This window comes from Camellia sinensis, chromosome 5, assembly GCF_055761805.1.
Source record: "Camellia sinensis isolate YWXY chromosome 5, ASM5576180v1, whole genome shotgun sequence".
Taxonomy (NCBI): Eukaryota; Viridiplantae; Streptophyta; class Magnoliopsida; order Ericales; family Theaceae; genus Camellia; species Camellia sinensis.
Window position 1 is genome coordinate 154577200 of NC_138965.1, and position 17713 is coordinate 154594912.

At 35.0% G+C, this 17713-nt stretch overlaps 2 protein-coding genes and 1 long non-coding RNA gene across 7 annotated transcripts; 1 reads left to right on the forward strand and 2 right to left on the reverse strand.

Moving 5' to 3' along the window:
* The first annotated feature begins 767 nt into the window (after positions 1 to 767).
* LOC114308138 (ATPase 8, plasma membrane-type) lies at positions 768 to 8256 on the forward strand. Its single transcript, XM_082870234.1, has 15 exons — positions 768 to 833; positions 1917 to 2036; positions 2156 to 2254; positions 3015 to 3152; positions 3244 to 3558; positions 3738 to 4064; positions 4382 to 4501; positions 4599 to 4721; positions 4968 to 5072; positions 5184 to 5493; positions 5585 to 6099; positions 6169 to 6342; positions 6454 to 6636; positions 6733 to 6911; positions 7003 to 8256. The coding sequence occupies exons 1-15, from the start codon at positions 783 to 785 to the stop codon at positions 7097 to 7099; spliced, it is 2856 nt and encodes a 951-aa protein (XP_082726360.1). The 5' UTR covers positions 768 to 782; the 3' UTR covers positions 7100 to 8256.
* On the reverse strand, positions 5062 to 6593 carry LOC145790935 (uncharacterized). Its single transcript, XR_014330370.1, has 2 exons — positions 6160 to 6593; positions 5062 to 5490 (listed from the first exon to the last, which is right to left on the reverse strand). It is a non-coding gene; the product is annotated as an uncharacterized LOC145790935 (long non-coding RNA).
* Positions 7877 to 11529, reverse strand: LOC114308139 (FAD-dependent oxidoreductase family protein). Of its 5 annotated transcripts, none has more exons than XM_028253633.2 (9): positions 11233 to 11529; positions 11064 to 11126; positions 10116 to 10219; positions 9816 to 9960; positions 9394 to 9445; positions 9150 to 9296; positions 8958 to 9069; positions 8606 to 8732; positions 7877 to 8345 (listed from the first exon to the last, which is right to left on the reverse strand). In XM_028253633.2, the coding sequence occupies exons 1-9, from the start codon at positions 11406 to 11408 to the stop codon at positions 7886 to 7888; spliced, it is 1386 nt and encodes a 461-aa protein (XP_028109434.2). In that variant the 5' UTR covers positions 11409 to 11529; the 3' UTR covers positions 7877 to 7885. The 5 variants fall into 5 exon arrangements, with proteins under 5 accessions (XP_028109434.2, XP_028109433.2, XP_028109432.2 ...); XM_028253632.2 differs by having other exon boundaries at positions 9150 to 9299; XM_028253631.2 differs by having other exon boundaries at positions 11064 to 11129.
* Positions 11530 to 17713: the final 6184 nt, after the last annotated feature.

Here is a 17713-nt window from a genome sequence, read left to right on the forward strand (position 1 = left end):
TCCAGTATTCATCTCAACTTGAGATAAAGTGGTCTGTGGGTATATGAAAGAGGAGTGAGGACAGAGATGAGTAGGCTGTTGAGCCAAACAGAATTTAAAAATTAAAAAAAAAATTTGGTTTTCATCCGTTAAGAGCGCTCCGATAGGCAAAACAGGTCTTTTTTTTTCCTTCTAAAACTACACCGTTCCATTTAATCCTCTTTCCTTTAGATGATGTGGACTCATTCAGCCCCTTTGATTGTCTTGCCTACAACGTGTCCCAATCTCCTTCCTGTTGCTGGATAGAGCTGGAGGGTGAAGGCTGAAAAGTGAGGAATTATCCTCTCTTATAAAATTTTTAATTAGACAATGTACTTTTTTAATTATATTAACTACTTTACGTAATACAGAAACAAAAATAAAGAATAATAAATATATAACCCCTAGAATTATAAAAATACATCACGTAAGATATGAAAGAATATCACACGTTGAGCGGGGGATTCGGAGGGCTAGAAAGACAAAGCAAAGTAAAATCGACATGTTATCCGTCAATCTATCTGTTGACCAATTAGTTAGATTTGTTGCGCATTTGCGAAAAGTTCGTTATATTTACGGAAAAAGTGGGTCCTAAATACCATCCGCTTCTTATTCTGTTTTCTCTTTAAAAGCCTCGATGTTCTTGAACAGAAAGGAAAGAGAGAGAAGGAACGTAGGTCTGACTGACTTAGGGAGAGATTGAGAGAGATAGTGCTCTCTTTGTTTCTTCCTTTGTATTTTTTTTTCCCTTTTTTTCTTTTATCATGTCCTCTGAGCTATCCTTGGAAGAGATCAAAAATGAGGAAGTTGATCTTGTAAGTATACCCCCCAAAACTTGTAAAGCTTGTCTCAATAATTAATGCATGGTTTTGCTTTTGTTTTTGTATTATTATTATTAGAGAATAGTTAGGGATTATAAAATTTTTTTCATTAAAATGATTATGAAAGATTTATGATCATTAGATTACCTTGATTAGTGTGTGGTGTTTTATTCTAAGTATAATTCAATGGTCATAAAACTTTCATGATTATTTTCATGAAAGATTTTTCATAATACCTAGCATTGTTGTTTTTGCCAACCAACTTAACTACAATTTATTATGGCTCCTTCAACTAGGTTTTCGTTTACTATTTTTATTTTTATTTTTTGAAAATCAAACAAGTTTTTAAGCAACAATTCACTCTTTAGAAAACACCAACAATTTATTTTTAATTTTTATTAATTATTTTTTTTGCACGAAATAAAATGATAGTATTTTCAAGATTTTTTTTTTTTTAAAATCACCAAAAACAAAATCGAAGAAAACTAAAACACAAGAAAATAAGGGAATTTTTTTAAAGTCTCTAATATTAAGATTTTATAAGATAAATAACATATAATATTTTCATAGCAGTTAATATCCCTCAACATTTTCATAAAGAAAATTTGACTCAGATACATTTTAATTTTCATAGAAAAATTTTTCTGAGTCAGTGCCAAAATTTCTCTAAGCCAGGCAAAATTTCTTTGAGTCAAATTTTCTCTATGAATATCTTGAGGGACCTTAACTAATAAAAAAAATATTTTAGACCTATCTTACTATACAAAGTTAGAGAGGGATGTTTCACTAATTTTTCCAAAAAAATAATTCCTCCTTTCTAGTATAGAAATGGTGACTATTATAAATTATGGGTACTTTCCAGGAAAAAATTCACACATTATTCTGAGTACATAGTATTACTTTTTCAAAAATTACAAAAAATTTGTTTGACAAATTGTTTATCCCACTTTTAAAACATCTCAAAAAGGTATTTTTGAATTTCAATAATTATTTTTGCACCAAAATAAAAATGCTCAGGATTTTTTATTTTATTTTATTTTATTTCTTTATGATGACTTTGTTGAATGGGTTTTTTAGGAAAACATACCCATTGAAGAAGTCTTTGAGCAGCTAAAATGTACAAGGGAGGGCTTGTCATCGGAGGAAGGAGAAAAGAGACTCCAAATCTTCGGCCATAACAAGCTTGAGGAGAAAAAGGCATATTTATTTATTTATTTTTTAAAATTTTGCTTTGAAGTCTATTATGGTTCTAATTGCATCTTCATATATTATTTTCCTGAACTAATCTTTTGAATTATTTATTTATTTTGAAAAAGGAATGCAAGGTTCTCAAGTTTTTGGGTTTTATGTGGAATCCTCTATCATGGGTGATGGAGTCTGCTGCCATTATGGCCATTGTTTTCGCGAATGGAGGGGTAACATAACTCCTCTCTCTCTCTCTCAAATAAAAAATTATAAGTGTTTGTTTGATTAAAAAGAAAAATAACGATAGAAAGTGAAAATAATAGAAAGTAAAACGAAAGAAAAGAAAGAAGAAAAAAAGAATCTTGCATGTATTTGATTAAAAGAAAATTTTATAAGAAAATGATCAAAAAATTTAACTTAATAGTTTGAAAAGTATGAAAGTAGCACAAAAAAAAAAAGAAAAGAAAATTTTGTATTTTACCTAATGGTCCTTATCTATTTTAAAATAGTAGACGGAACTACCGGCAAATTTAGAAATTTAGAAAGTGTAATAATTGTTCCCCACTTTTACTAGAAGAAAAAATAAAAAATAAAAAATAAAAAATAAAAAAAAATCATTAATCATTAATCATTGTATTTTTTTGAAAAACCAATACCTAAGTTTAGAAGCTTAAAAGAGTTGTGCGTGAAATTTCACTTACCAATACTAGGATTCTCTTGCTAAACCAACACCAAAAAAGTAAGATTTTTTTCTTGTTATCTTTCCCACATTTTCCATCACTATCTTGCTAATCAAACAAATCCGAAAGGAAAAAAATATTCTTCCAATTTTTTTAAACATAACTTATGACCAGAATGATATGGCAATAATTTTTTTTGACAATTCATACGACTTTAAGTAATAAAATCAATACTTGCCATGTCATTCTGTATTTATTTTCTGTATAATTTCTCTATTTATATAGCATTACTCAAACTTGAATAATGCAGGGCAAGCCTGCGGATTGGCAAGACTTTGTCGGTATTGTTGTGCTGCTTATTATCAACTCAACCATTAGTTTCATTGAAGAAAACAATGCAGGCAATGCAGCTGCAGCCCTTATGGCTGGTCTAGCTCCCAAAACAAAGGTACATTGATCTTCATCCTAATTAAAGCCCAAATCTAAACTTTTTGAGCTATTAAATTCAAATTGTGGCTCATTGTTTCAATTTCATGAAGGTGTTGAGAGACGGAAAATGGAGTGAGCAAGATGCATCAATCTTGGTTCCGGGAGATTTGATTAGCGTTAAGTTGGGTGATATCATCCCAGCGGATGCTCGTCTCCTAGAAGGGGATCCCTTAAAGATTGACCAGTCAGCCCTAACTGGTGAGTCCCTGCCTGTGACAAAGCACCCTGGAGATGAAGTGTTTTCCGGTTCCACTTGCAAGCAAGGTGAGATAGAGGCTGTGGTCATTGCCACCGGTGTCCACACCTTCTTTGGCAAGGCTGCCCACCTTGTTGACAGCACAAACCAAGTGGGTCACTTCCAAAAGGTATTGTTCCTCATTATGATCTTGAACAACATTGCTACAAACACACAAAAAATCACGGAAGGGATTGAGTGTGGACATTATTTATGTGACTTTTTTGTGGCTACACATCTTGTACACAAATGATTTGATTTAGTGATCCATAAAATAGCATGTAACCTTTGCTAAATGGGGTGATTTAGGTGTTGACTGCCATCGGTAACTTCTGTATCTGCTCTATTGCTGTGGGTATGTTGATTGAGATCGTAGTGATGTACCCAATCCAGCACAGAAAGTACAGAGAAGGTATTGACAATCTGTTGGTACTTCTTATCGGAGGTATCCCAATTGCCATGCCAACTGTGTTGTCTGTGACAATGGCCATTGGCTCTCACCGACTTTCACAACAAGGTGCCATTACCAAGAGGATGACTGCTATTGAAGAGATGGCGGGGATGGATGTCCTTTGCAGTGACAAGACAGGAACCCTCACACTCAACAAGCTCACTGTTGATAGAAACATGATCGAGGTTGGTAATCTGAATTAAATTTGCATAACAAAAATGCTAGGAATACCAACAAAATTACCAAGAAATCTACCAAACCACTCACATGGGTGTGAAACCTACACTCATGTGGGACCTACACACATGTGAGTGTGGTAGATTCTTTGGTAAAAAAATTCCTAGCATTGTTGTTTATATAATTTACTAAGCAAAGATGGAAGTGTAATCATGCAGAGCTGTTTTACTGTGTGAAGTTTTGTGTTTTTATACTAAAATGATGACCAAAAAAAAAGTAAAAAACAGAAAGTTTGGAAATTATCGTGGCGTACTTGTGATTGCAGGTTTTCCCAAAAAACATGGATAAGGACACCGTTGTCTTGTTTGCTGCTAGGGCTTCAAGGGTTGAAAATCAGGATGCCATTGATGCCTCAATTGTTGGGATGTTGGGCGACCCCAAGGAGGTATTTGGCTAGATTATTCTGTAAATTCTGCTAATTTATATCAGTCTATGACTAAGTTATTGAGTTTTTCTGTGCTACTTTCTTGCATGAATTTTAGGCAAGAGCGGGAATCACAGAGGTGCATTTCTTGCCCTTCAATCCGGTGGAGAAGCGCACTGCAATAACCTACATTGATTCTAATGGCAATTGGCACAGAAGTAGCAAGGGTGCTCCCGAGCAAGTAAGACAATCCTCTACTCAAGCAAGGAAAAGTCTATACGTACAAAAAAATTATGTAGAAATTCTTTAAGACTTTCAATGTCATTCTATATTGATTTTCCATACAATTTTTCTGTTTGTATAAGATTACTCCTTGAACAATATTTGGCTAAATCAGCATTGTACCAGATCATTTTCCATACAATTTTTCCATATTTGTATAACATTACTCCTTGAACAATATTTGACTAAATCAACATTGTACCAGATCATTGATCTTTGCCAACTCAAAGGAGATATCAGGAAAAAGGCCCATGAAATCATTGACAACTTTGCTAACCGTGGACTTCGTTCTCTGGGTGTTGCAACACAAGTGAGTTGGCTTGTCTCTATTGCTCGAATATCTATTACATATTCGTAAGTAGTAACATAAAGTGTAAATTATCCTACAAAGCTAAAATTGATTTGAGTGATTTGTTTGTAGACGGTCCCAGAGAAGACCAAGGAGAGCACTGGTGAGCCATGGGAATTCGTAGGCCTCTTGCCCCTCTTTGACCCCCCTAGGCATGACAGTGCAGAGACCATTCGTAAGGCTCTCGACCTTGGTGTCAATGTTAAGATGATCACTGGTGACCAACTTGCCATAGGAAAAGAAACTGGTCGAAGACTTGGCATGGGCACCAACATGTATCCCTCATCCTCCCTTCTTGGCCAGTGCAAGGATGAGTCTATCTCTGGCATTCCTGTAGAAGAGCTCATTGAAAAGGCTGATGGTTTTGCAGGAGTCTTCCCTGGTAAATATGTTTAAATTAAATTAGCTAAGATACATAGCAAAGTGCTAGGGTAGGGTAACAAAACAACTAAAGTAAACTTGGGGTTATGCAGAGCACAAGTATGAGATTGTCAAAAAGTTGCAAGAGAGAAAGCACATTTGTGGAATGACAGGAGATGGCGTGAATGATGCCCCAGCACTTAAGAGGGCAGACATCGGTATTGCTGTGGCAGATGCAACTGATGCAGCCAGAAGCGCATCTGACATAGTTTTGACTGAGCCAGGACTTAGCGTGATTGTGAGTGCTGTGTTGACAAGTCGAGCCATCTTTCAAAGGATGAAGAACTACACCATTTATGCTGTTTCAATCACAATCCGTATTGTGATGGGATTCATGCTCATAGCTTTGATCTGGAAGTTTGACTTCTCACCTTTCATGGTCCTTGTCATTGCCATCTTAAATGATGGAACCATCATGACCATTTCTAAGGACAGGGTGAAGCCATCCCCAGTGCCCGACTCGTGGAAGCTCAAGGAAATCTTCGCCACTGGGATTGTCCTTGGAACTTACCTTGCTATCATCACTGTAGTCTTCTTCTGGCTCGCAGCCAACACCGACTTCTTTTCAGTAAGTTCATTGACACTAGATTAATAAAACTGAATTTAAAACATATGCTAATAAATTTACCATTGGCAGAAAACTTTTGGTGTTAGATCAATCAGGGGCCAAACAGATGAGCTCACTGCTGCTCTGTACCTTCAAGTGAGTATTGTGAGTCAAGCACTCATTTTCGTGACCAGGTCACGAAGCTGGTCTTTCATTGAACGCCCTGGTCTGTTGCTTGTTTGTGCCTTCATTGCAGCTCAGTTTGTAAGTCATGCCAGAGTTCTAAAGTTCAGTTTTTGTAAAAGGTTTTGCTGATTCTTTTGATGCACTCGATCACAAAAGTCATTTTCCAATTTTGGGTGTTGCTCAATGTAGGTGGCTACCGCCATTGCTGTGTATGCAAATTGGGAATTCGCTCGCATCAAAGGCATTGGATGGGGATGGGCTGGAGCCATCTGGATCTTCAGCGTCATTACCTACTTCCCGCTTGATGTCCTCAAGTTTATCATCCGCTACGCATTGAGTGGCAAGGCCTGGGATAACATGATCCAGAACAAGGTTAACATGATAATACCAAATTCCTAAAGCACCATAACTATCAAAAGCTTCTTTTTTATTTTTGCAACTTTTAACATTTTCTTTTAAACAATCTAGACTGCTTTCACAACCAAGAAGGATTATGGTAAAGGTGAGAGGGAAGCTCAATGGGCTACGGCTCAACGTACGCTTCATGGCCTCCAGTCCTCAGAATCTCAAGAGCACTTCAACGAGAAGGGCCACCATGAGTTGTCTGAGATTGCTGAGCAGGCTAAGAGGCGCGCTGAAGTTGTCAGGTACGTACATGACTAGTAGTCTAAGTAGGTTTGATTAGCAGGGCAAGCTTAATTTTTGTGCATGTTGTTCTGGCATTTTATGGTTTTGTAGGTTAAGGGAGCTCCATACACTAAAAGGGCATGTTGAATCAGTGGTCAAGCTGAAGGGGCTGGACATTGAAACTATCCAACAACACTACACTGTCTAAGTCTAAAGTGGGTTGAATGAGTTAATATTTGATAAAAATGTACGAGAAATGCAAGTATAGAGCAGAATGTAACTTTCTCTTCAATCCTATTCTTTTTGTTGTAACAAAATATTAGAATTTGTCAAAAAGAGCATAACATATATATGGTATGGACAAAAAAGAATAGTTGCTATTATATGTGTACATATTGTCTCGTTTAATTATGATAATCATCCATTCTATCTTCAACCTCTTTTCTTAAACACTCATTTAGCAATTGAACTGAGGTTCTGCACTTTCAGTTTAGGTTTCTGGAGTTGACAACTCCTCAAGGAAAATCTGAAAAAAAGTGCTGCTTATTGAGCAAGGCTAGTCTATACTATCAAAGACTAATTAGGGTAGAAAGTAGGTGACAGTATTTGCATTGTCAACTATTTTCAAGAAGGCCTTCCTTGAACTAATCATTAGATTGTATGTGGTGATCTTTGTGATGTAAGATGATCATTGACATTAGTTTTGAAAGCCCTCTTGCGGATATTTTATGCAACTTGCCTTGTATCCATGATGCCGATCTTTCGAGGATTTTTTTTGTGAGTGTGAGTTTTCACCTTGTCAAACCATCTGCTTCCTATTTCAGTTGATTTTAGAGTTCAAACAAAGGAAAAATATAACTTAAATAAGAGAAGCAAAGATGTGAGAGATAACTTCGACTTTAGTTTAAGGTTGAACAAATATAATTCCACTTTTGTCAATAAAAGGACATCGAAATCCAATTGCTAAAGCTAAAAGATGAAGAAATTAACGTAATTATTGTGCTTTCTTATTCCTCCAAGATGTTAGTTCAGAAGGTAACAAATCTTCATTACAAGAAAGTACAGCTAGTGCCAAAAGTTTCCCAAGCCAAGCATGATACAACAGGCCCCTCGAACCAAGCCCTCCAAATAACCAGTATTTACAACTGTGATTCCCATCTACATAATCATCTAGGCAACCCAAAACCGGTAGCGATCCATGGGGAGTGAGTGGTGGCATTGCCCTTAGGCCTGCAGTTGCTCTAGTGAAAGTCCAATTCTTTATGTCCGGATATATAGAAGATGCCTTGGGCAGAAGCTCTTGGAGGGCTTTTGAAGCTTCCTCTGAAGGGACATCGGGTGAATAATTTCTTGAATTCCATTCCCATGTTGATCCCAAATATAGATTGCGAGGCCCTTGGATAGCAAGCCATGCATCTGACAAGATCGAGGGGCTATGGTCTGGATAATCTTCACTGAAACACACCATTCAAGAAAGGTGAAGCGAAAGAATGAAGATCTATATAAACATATGGATACCCAAAAAATTGGAGTCACAACCAAAAAATGACAACAAAAAATGGGCAGATGATTTCTTGAAATATTGTTCCAACATGATCACCAAGATGCTATGTGGGAATTATAGAATCTTTTCATTTCTGAAAATGTGCCTCCAGATGCAATGTTTTTTTTTGTTTTTTATGGGAATATACACAAAGCACATGATAGCTGTTACCTTATATCATCAGGCAGCTGCAGGTGGGCAATGACACCTCTGCATGTCCTTAGAGGAAGCTTCCCAGAGAGTTCTGGAAGAAACAGTGCTCTGGAACCTAGACAAACAATTACTGCACTGTACTCCCCTAAAGAAGAAAAAAAAAAAAAAAAATCAGACCCATTTAGGTGGCTGATTCTTCGTAGCAGCATGCTTACACAACACCTTTTAAAGAACAGAATTAAGAGAAAATTATTATTATGTGCAGCATGTTTGGAGTGAAAGTGAACCTAGAAAAGCTATGCAGTTGATTCCACTTTTGTGTGTTCTGACTGCAACTACAAGAAACTAAACCAACAGTACATTGGTTTACCTGCTAATTCAAGAAGGTTGTTAATGGATTTCTTGTGCAAGCGCAAATCTTTTGCTCTGAAACCAGAAGTTGACAGGTCTTTTGCCAGATCTTCACATGCTAAAAAAAGTGCCTGATAAAATAACCAATAAAAATGCCAATGAAATAAAGAAAACTTCGTAAAAATGAAATTATGAAGCTGTTTCTTCAGACCTGAAGGTAGCGTTGAGGATGAACATTTATTGCTTCAGGCATGTAAAAGGCTGAGTTCAAAGGTACACACAAATTGGGAACAAGATTTTGGGCAGCATTCTTATCAATGGACTCTATTCTGCAACTGGCAAGGCAGTTCTGAGCATTCTGCTAACAAAAAAAAGAAGAAGATATAACAACATAACTACAAATTCAATTTTTCATAAGCCAACATCGTTTTATAGGAATTTTAGAAAGAACTTACATCATGTAATACATTGAAATTCTTCAAACTGACAGCTGGTCTCAGAATGCCTCTGAAGTGAATAAACTCCATCTTAATTGTTGTACAGAAAACAAAAATTAAACCCAACTCCCAAAAGGAGTCTAAACTGATTATCTAGATCCTCGATGCATGAACAAGAAAATACAACACGAGAATGCACAACCACCTGATGCTCGAGTTCAGAAACAGAACAAGAACTCAGCATTCATGAGTCATAGCTGTTCATGACTAAAAAATACTACAATGGTATAAATTCAAAACATTAAATTTTAAAACCATTCAAAAGTATTGGAAGATAAATCCAATCCATCAAAAGCACCATGGTGCAACTTATTTTGCTGTTTCTCAGCCATCATATAACACTCAAAGAAGAAAAACTATACGAGAGAGAGGAAGCAAACCTTCTCCTAACTATGAACCCATCAGAATTTTGAGCAAATTCTTCACATTCTGAGTCCAAAACATTGGAGCCAGCTGCTGCTTCTGCAATGCTTAAAAGCTTTAAACTCTCTGTCCAGCACTCTGCACCCCGCCAAAGAAGCTTAACTGCTAGAATCAGACTAATCAGAACAGAGACCACAGAGAATTCAGTCTTGAATATGGGTATCTCTCTGGATCATCAAAAAACATAAAAGGTGGAAAAATGTTAAAAAGCCTATTAGGCTAAGAAATTTGTTCTGGGTACAAAAAGAGATGGGAACCTTTGGGGGAATATGGGTGAAGGAGACCACCAGACACTCCAGACGCACCCCCACCAATGCCAACTTCATCATAAATGTCAACGCACAAAGGCAATTCCTTATGACTGTGCTGCAAAGGAAGTAGTGCCCATAACTAAAATTGTATATCATACCGTGATTGAGGCAATAAACTGTCTAACATCAATTGCAACGAGGACACACAAAAATTTGTGCAATCACATATTCAATTCGAGAAGAGATTATCTCCATTTCGGCCAAAATTTACAGAAATGATGTGAACAAAATAATCTTGCAATTTTATTAGTGGGAAAAAAATGCCTTCACTGTGAAATTGTAATGCGTCACAAAACACATTCAAAACTATTAGCCCACCACCTACGATATAAAGGCTTTATTAGCGATGAGGTTAAAACCGTAGATTTGGATCCTAGAAAACTGTTAAAATGCCTGTTTTTAAACTAACTGATACAATTTTATTACTGAAGTGTAAAATCATATATTTAAGCCTTTCAAATATTTGCAACAACAAAAAAAAAAACAAAACAAAAACAACTGTCAAATGCGCATTTTTAAAGGAATAAAAGTGGCGTATTTTCTTTTAACGACTTTAAATGTACGATTTTGAAAGCTGACCAACTCTATATATAAAGGGTAAATTACATTGACCACTCATGAGATTTGGAAAAAAAAATATAATAAGTTTCATAGTTTTAACGCTTAGTCACCTTTTCATTAATAATTCATTAGTACTCTTCGATGAAAAAATGATGTTACCATATCTTTTTATACTAAAATGTATATTTTATCTTATTTATCTTTGTGTTTCTACACCATATATATTAGTTCCGGTCCCTTTAGACTTATGAAAAGAGAAGTCAGTTAGTATACTTATGCCAGACCTAATTACTGTATTTTCTCCAATTTTCCCAAAAGGGTAAAGTGATATACCTGCAATGCAACAAATGCCAAGCCACAGACAAACCAGCAAAACCAGCTCCAAGCACTGCATATCTACTACATATATACATAATAACCAGTAATGATCACATTAAGCTGATAATATTCATTCACAAATAACGAAACGAATACATATATGCAAATAGAGGGAAAGGGCCACCTGAGGGGTCGTTGTGAGAGAGAAGAGGAGGATCCAACTGAAGAAGAAGAAGAAGAAGAAGAAGAAGGAAGCATTCCTATGATGTGCTTACGACCAAGTATCGCCGGAGATTTCAATTTCCATGGAATAAATCTAGGGTTAGGGTTTGGGAGATTGATCGCCGGCTTAATCATCATCTGGATTACCGGTGCTATGCTCTGTTGATTATCTTCTACTGGCTTTGAGCTGCTATGTTTGGATAGGGTTGAGCTTTGTCTTAACGCTTGTTGTTTGTTTGGAGTTTTTTTTTTTTTTTTTTTTTTTTTTTGATAAATTACAAATACGAGAATCAAAATATAAATTGTTTATTGTAATTTAAAAAATTATAAATATCTTTTTATCAAAAAAAATTATTTAAAAAAATAAAATTTTAAATTGTTTACTTATATGATAATAAAATTATTTAAATTATTATTGAAATAAATTACTGATATTATTAAAAGTGATTAATTGACTTGATGATTTATTAATAAAAATAGTCATCTGTTATGAAATTAGAAATTTCAAGAGGCCAAATATATTTTTTAAAAACATAAAGGACAAATCATGTTTTAAGCAAAATCTCAAGAGATATGTTTATAAATCATCTTTTTTTTGAAAAAAAGAACAATTCATTTGAGATTTTAAAAATTAATTATAAATAAGTGATAAAATTTATAAATATTAATAATTAAATTGTTAAGGTTTTTTTTTATATAAATTTGTGATGTAATATTTTTGTGAAGTCACCATTGTCGTTTAATTTCCCCCTCTTTTTTTAAGTAATTTTTTTATTAAAAAAAATTTAAATTCCACCAACTACATGAATTGAATAATGAAAATAATAATAATAATAATAGTAATAATAATAAGTAAAAAAATAGTATTTTGACTTTTAAATATTTTTGAAAATTTTAAAAAACAATTTACTTTTGGTAAACTACCAACAAGTCCTAATAATTGAATTTAATTTCCATCAAATCCTATTGAAAATACGTTATAGTAAAATCGTCACTAAAAATAATTTACGATTTTTATAAATTGTCGTCAAAATTTACAATTAGTAACGTTTTTCTGTGACGAATTTTTTAAACTATCGTTAAAAGTTAAAAATTAGTATTCTTTGTGAATTTTTTTTAAACTGTCGTTAGAACTTATAATTAGTGACATTTTTTTGATAATTTTCAAATTATCACTGAAAATTAACAATTAGTGGTGTTTTTTAATAGTGTTTGATGAAAAATATCATTTATTATCATAGAACTTATTGGATAATAAATTCACCTATTAGAACCCACATGTATATACTTTTTTATTTTTTTAGATTTATCAACCCAAGAAACACGAGAAAAAAAAAATTTGACTTGATTTAAAAAAAATATATTAGAACCCACATGTATATACTTTTTTATTTTTTTAGATTTATCAACCCAAGAAACACGAGAAAAAAAAATTTGGCTTGATTTTAAAAAAAATGTTACTAAAAATAAATAAATAAATAAATAAAAATGTAACTTATTTAGAAGTTTCCAAACAATCATGACCATCATGTTCGGATTTATAGAGCTCATCATAGATAATCTAAAATATTTATATTTGTAAAATATTTTATATATGTTATTCATGAAAACCATTAGATTGATTTAATAATTGTAAAAAAAAAAAAAAACATTTTATCAGATTTCTCTCTTAAAAAAATAAATAGTTTATTTTTAAAAAACACATGTTGTCTACTTTTAGAAGAAAAGTGCGACAAAATAAAAATGTTAAAATTATTGAATCAATTTTATTTTTTATTTTTTTATAAATAATATACTCAAATGACCTCACAAAATAAATAATTTATTTGTCAAAATATAATTTATAATAAGTCTTATGACCCGAACATACGTTTTCAGTTTTCTGTTTATATTTACAAAAATTTTAAAAACTCAAATAAAAACTTGTTTGGTAAAATTTTTGATTTATAAATCAGTGGTCTCAGTTTATAAATTTAACCAAAAAATGAAAACACAAAAAATGTGTTTCCATTTTGAGTTTTTCAGTTTTTTTTTTTTTATCACCCAACATTAGCCACCACCCGCCACCATTTTCCACCACCATCTTCCGCTACCACCACCCACCATCCATCCTCCACCACCACCTGCCACCATTACTCACCACCCACCAGCCACCACCCGCCACCACCACCCACCAGCCACCACCCACCTGCCACCCACCCGCCACCACCACCCATCCCTCGCCGCCGCCGCCACCACCACCACCACCCATCTGTCATCCACCTGCCACTACCATTCACTGCCCGCCACCACCACCTGCTACTTACTTGCCACCACCACTCACCATCCACCCGCCACCACCATTCATCACCTGCCACCACCAGCTACCCACCACCACTAGCCACCTGCCACCTACCCACCCGCCACCACCATCCACCACCACCACCACTACCACCATCACCCACCACCCACTCGCCACCACCACCCACCACTCACCACCACCACCACCCACTTGCTACCAGTTACCACCCGCCACCGTCACCCACCCACCCACCACCACCACCCGCCACCCACCTGCCACTACCACCCACCACCCACCATCACCACCACCGCCGCCGCCCGCTCGCTACCACTTACCACCCGCCACAGTCACCCACCCACCCACCACTCGCCACCACCCGCCATCCGCCACCCACTTGCTACCACCACCTACCACTCACCTCCACCACCACCACCACCACCACCACCCACCACCCGCCACTGTCACCCACTCGCCACCACCCACTACCACCAGCCATCCGCCACCCATCCACTATCATCACCACCACCACTACCCACCACCCATCACCCGCTACTGTCACCCACCCACCCACCCACTCGCCGCCACCCACTACCACCACCCATCCGCCTCCCATCCACTACCACCACCACCACCACCACTACCCACTCGCTACCACCCATCACCCACCACCGTCACCCACCCACCCACCCACTCACCACCACTACCCGCCACCCGCCACCAACCACCACCCGCCATCGGCCACTCACTACCCACCACCCGCCACCCGCCACCTACCTGCCACCCACCACCACCCGCCATCCGCCACCACCACCTCCCAATCACCACCATCCACCACCCGTCACCGTCACCGTCACCCACCCACCCACCACCCCCACCCACCCACCACCAGCTACCCACTACCCACCGTCACCACTTTCCACTACCGTCTTCCGCCGCCACTTGCCACCACTTGTCATTTCTCACTCTTTTTTATATTTTTAAAATTTTTTAAACATTTTGTCAATTACCAAACGCATTTGTAGTTTATGTTTTTTTAAAAATAAACAAAAAATAAACAAAAACCAATTTATAAAATTTTTGTAAATATAAACTGAAAACGTAAACGTTACCAAACACACCTTAAGTGTTACCAAACAGCACCTACGAGTCAAGTTTAAATTTACACTTGCAAAGAATCCAATCTGTTTGGATATAGTCACCTTCCATCAACAAGAGTGTTACTATTAGCACCCATCAATTATTTTAGATCTTTCATTTTTTTAAATTTTTACTTATAAATTTTAAAATTCTTAAAATTTCTTTTCTCTCGCCAAACAATATTAAAATTATCTTTGTGAAAATATTCTATACATTCAATTGAATGTACACCCTGCACCCTAAAAAACCTCTCTTCTAAAAATCCTAACAAAACATATGAAGGTGATTATTACTTCATCTTCACAAACTTGTTTATGACTTGAGAAAATAAATGTAGGATTTTTTTATTGTAGATTCAAAATTTCTCTTTTGTGGGTTTTACGATCTCCACGAATTTGAATTTGTGATATCTCAAGTGGGTTTCTTTGAATTCACTGACAGTTTCAATTATTGTTCCTTATATTTATCTAGGTTTTGTGATTTTAAAGTTTGAAAAAAGGTTCATTAATAATGTTCGATTATCTGTTCTCGAATAAATAAGAAATGTTCGGTTATATGTTGCCGAACAAATAAACAATATTCGGCCCTATATTCTCGAATTTCGGTCATATATTCTGGAGTTTAGTCTCGAAAAAAATGACGAATAATTTTTATTATTTTTGTCATTTTTTTCAAATAACTTATCCTTACAATGCCAATATTCTCCGAGTTAAGAACACTATCAAATCTATGAACATCTTCTGAGTTTTATTGTTGTACTCTTCTTATCTTATGGAGTTGTAATTGTCGAAAAAACTTTCACTTATTATCATTGTCGGAGAAGTGTAGGTAATCAAATGGTTACCACCGTTACAGCCGGAATATTACCGCCAAAGAATTTTTAAGATTTTTAGGATGGGTAGGTTTTAAAGATGGAATTTGGGGAAGATAGATGGATAGTGATGGAGGTGGGTATATTTATAAACCCTAACTGATGATGTAGTGAGTGTGCAAGCTTAATTGTGAGATAGAGTGTCCTAAAATTATTGATTTCCATGTTAGTAATTTCATTTGAGATTATTATTGTAATAAAAAATCTAAAAAATAAGAGGTTTAAAATAATTGATAGAGTGCTAATAACAGTACTCATCAACAACTGTAACTTTTATATTGTGATGATGATGTGATATTGATGTAAATTAGTTTGGATTTATTAAATTTGAAGTTGAGACTTTGCGAGATTAAGTTGTGTCGATTAAATGGTTTAAATAGTTGATTTTATATGGCAAGCCAATAATAATATGTATATAAAAAAATTAAATTGATTAGACATAAGTAATTACATGATCAAATTATATATATATATATATATATGTTAACAAATGAATAATTTATTCTTAAAAATATTTATGTTGTATAAATAAAAATAATTTAATAGTATGCCAATCGATATTAGTTGAACTTAATTTTTTGTATAAATATTTTTCTCAATTAATTATATAAAATAAATAATTTAGATCATCACATTGAGTTTGGGATGATCTAAATAATTGTATTTTTTGAATTTTTATAAAATATGAATTGGATATGAATTGAATTTGAAGTGATATAATAGAAAGATGATTTGACATAAATAAGATAATGTAACTTAAATAGAATAATAATTTTTTAGCTTTTTTTAAGTTATGACAAACAAAACATTTGATTCTATAATAAGTCAACCTCACCATAAAATTGAAATAATCAACTTCGGCTCTGTTTGGCAAGAGCTAAAAGGGATTTTTTTGACTATTTTAGCCACAAAAAACAAAATAGGCTATTTTAGCCTCAAAAAACAAAATAGGCTATTTTAGCCTCAAAAAACAAAATAGGCTATTTTAGGCACAAAAAACAAAATATCACATCCAACCCATAATCATTACATTATTCTCTCACAAAAAAAGCCAAAAAACCAAAATGTCCTTCCCAAACCAAACTTTTTAACTCAGACTAAAATAATCAAAAAAATCAAAAAATTAAAAAGCCAACCCACTTCTCCAACGGAGGCTTCAGTAAATTCAGACTCGATGGAGTTAGGATAACTGAGGTGTAGTAATGATAATGGTGATAATGTAATGATGGTATTTTCTATAAGGACTTTTCTCATGTGTGCCTTGCATATGGTATGCAAGGCAGTTACACCCTTCCATTTTGCATTTACACATTTATATGTATTGGGTTATATCAAAATATTTGGAAACTTACACATTGGTGACCTGCTAAGCAGGTCAGTTTCCAGGTAAATTAATAAAATAATATATTATATGACTAAAGGTGTAAATGGTCTCAAGAAAGGCGTAAGGAATTTCAGAAAAGGCGTAACTGATTACTGAAAAGTATAAATCATTTACACCTTTTATGAACACTTACTCCTTTTGTGTAAGAATTTTTGGCATAAGATTTATACCTTTTGTGGAAGCCCAACTTAAAGCTTTTCGGAAGTCAAAAATTCTTACACAAAAGGAGTAACTTTTCAAAATATATATAAGCACTTCCACGAAAAGGTATAAGGTTAAAAAAAAGGTGTAAATTTGATGAATTTTTTTTTTCCACGAAAGGTATAAGTGACTTCCGAAATAGGTTTAAATTGGCCTTTCACAAAAGGTGTAAGTTCGAAGAAAAAGTATAAATGTCATGCCAACAATTCTTACACAAAAGCAGTAACTTTTGAAAAATGGTGTAAATATTTTCACGAAAAGTATGACGGAGTAACATTTCAAAGCGTTGATAACGAGAAAAGGAGTAACAAAGGGTTCATTTAAAAATGTTCGTAAACACAGAAGGAGTAACATATGTTCATCTGAAAGTAGTAAACACAGAAGGAGTAACATTTCGAAGTGTTCATAAACCCAATTGAGACAACCACTGAACAAATCAAAGGGTCGTGACCACCGCTGACCACCCAAGCGTCGGTGGGCTCCAGTGCTCACAGCCTTCTGAGATCGGCACCTCCACTGGCACCGCCGCCGCAAATCAAAGGTTTTTTGAAAGATTGGCTATCGATCTT

Coding starts and splice junctions, on each gene's coding strand:
- LOC114308139 (XM_028253630.2), bottom strand. CDS start 11,408: ATGATGATTAAGCCGGCGATCAATCTCCCAAACCCTAACCCTAGATTT. Junction 11,130..11,232: donor CTCTCACAACGACCCCTCAG/GTGGCCCTTTCC, acceptor GTATATATGTAG/TAGATATGCAGTGCTTGGAG. Junction 10,220..11,063: donor TGGCATTTGTTGCATTGCAG/GTATATCACTTT, acceptor TTTGCAGCACAG/TCATAAGGAATTGCCTTTGT.
- LOC114308138 (XM_082870234.1), top strand. CDS start 783: ATGTCCTCTGAGCTATCCTTGGAAGAGATCAAAAATGAGGAAGTTGAT. Junction 834..1,916: donor AAAATGAGGAAGTTGATCTT/GTAAGTATACCC, acceptor TGGGTTTTTTAG/GAAAACATACCCATTGAAGA. Junction 5,073..5,183: donor CTCTGGGTGTTGCAACACAA/GTGAGTTGGCTT, acceptor ATTTGTTTGTAG/ACGGTCCCAGAGAAGACCAA.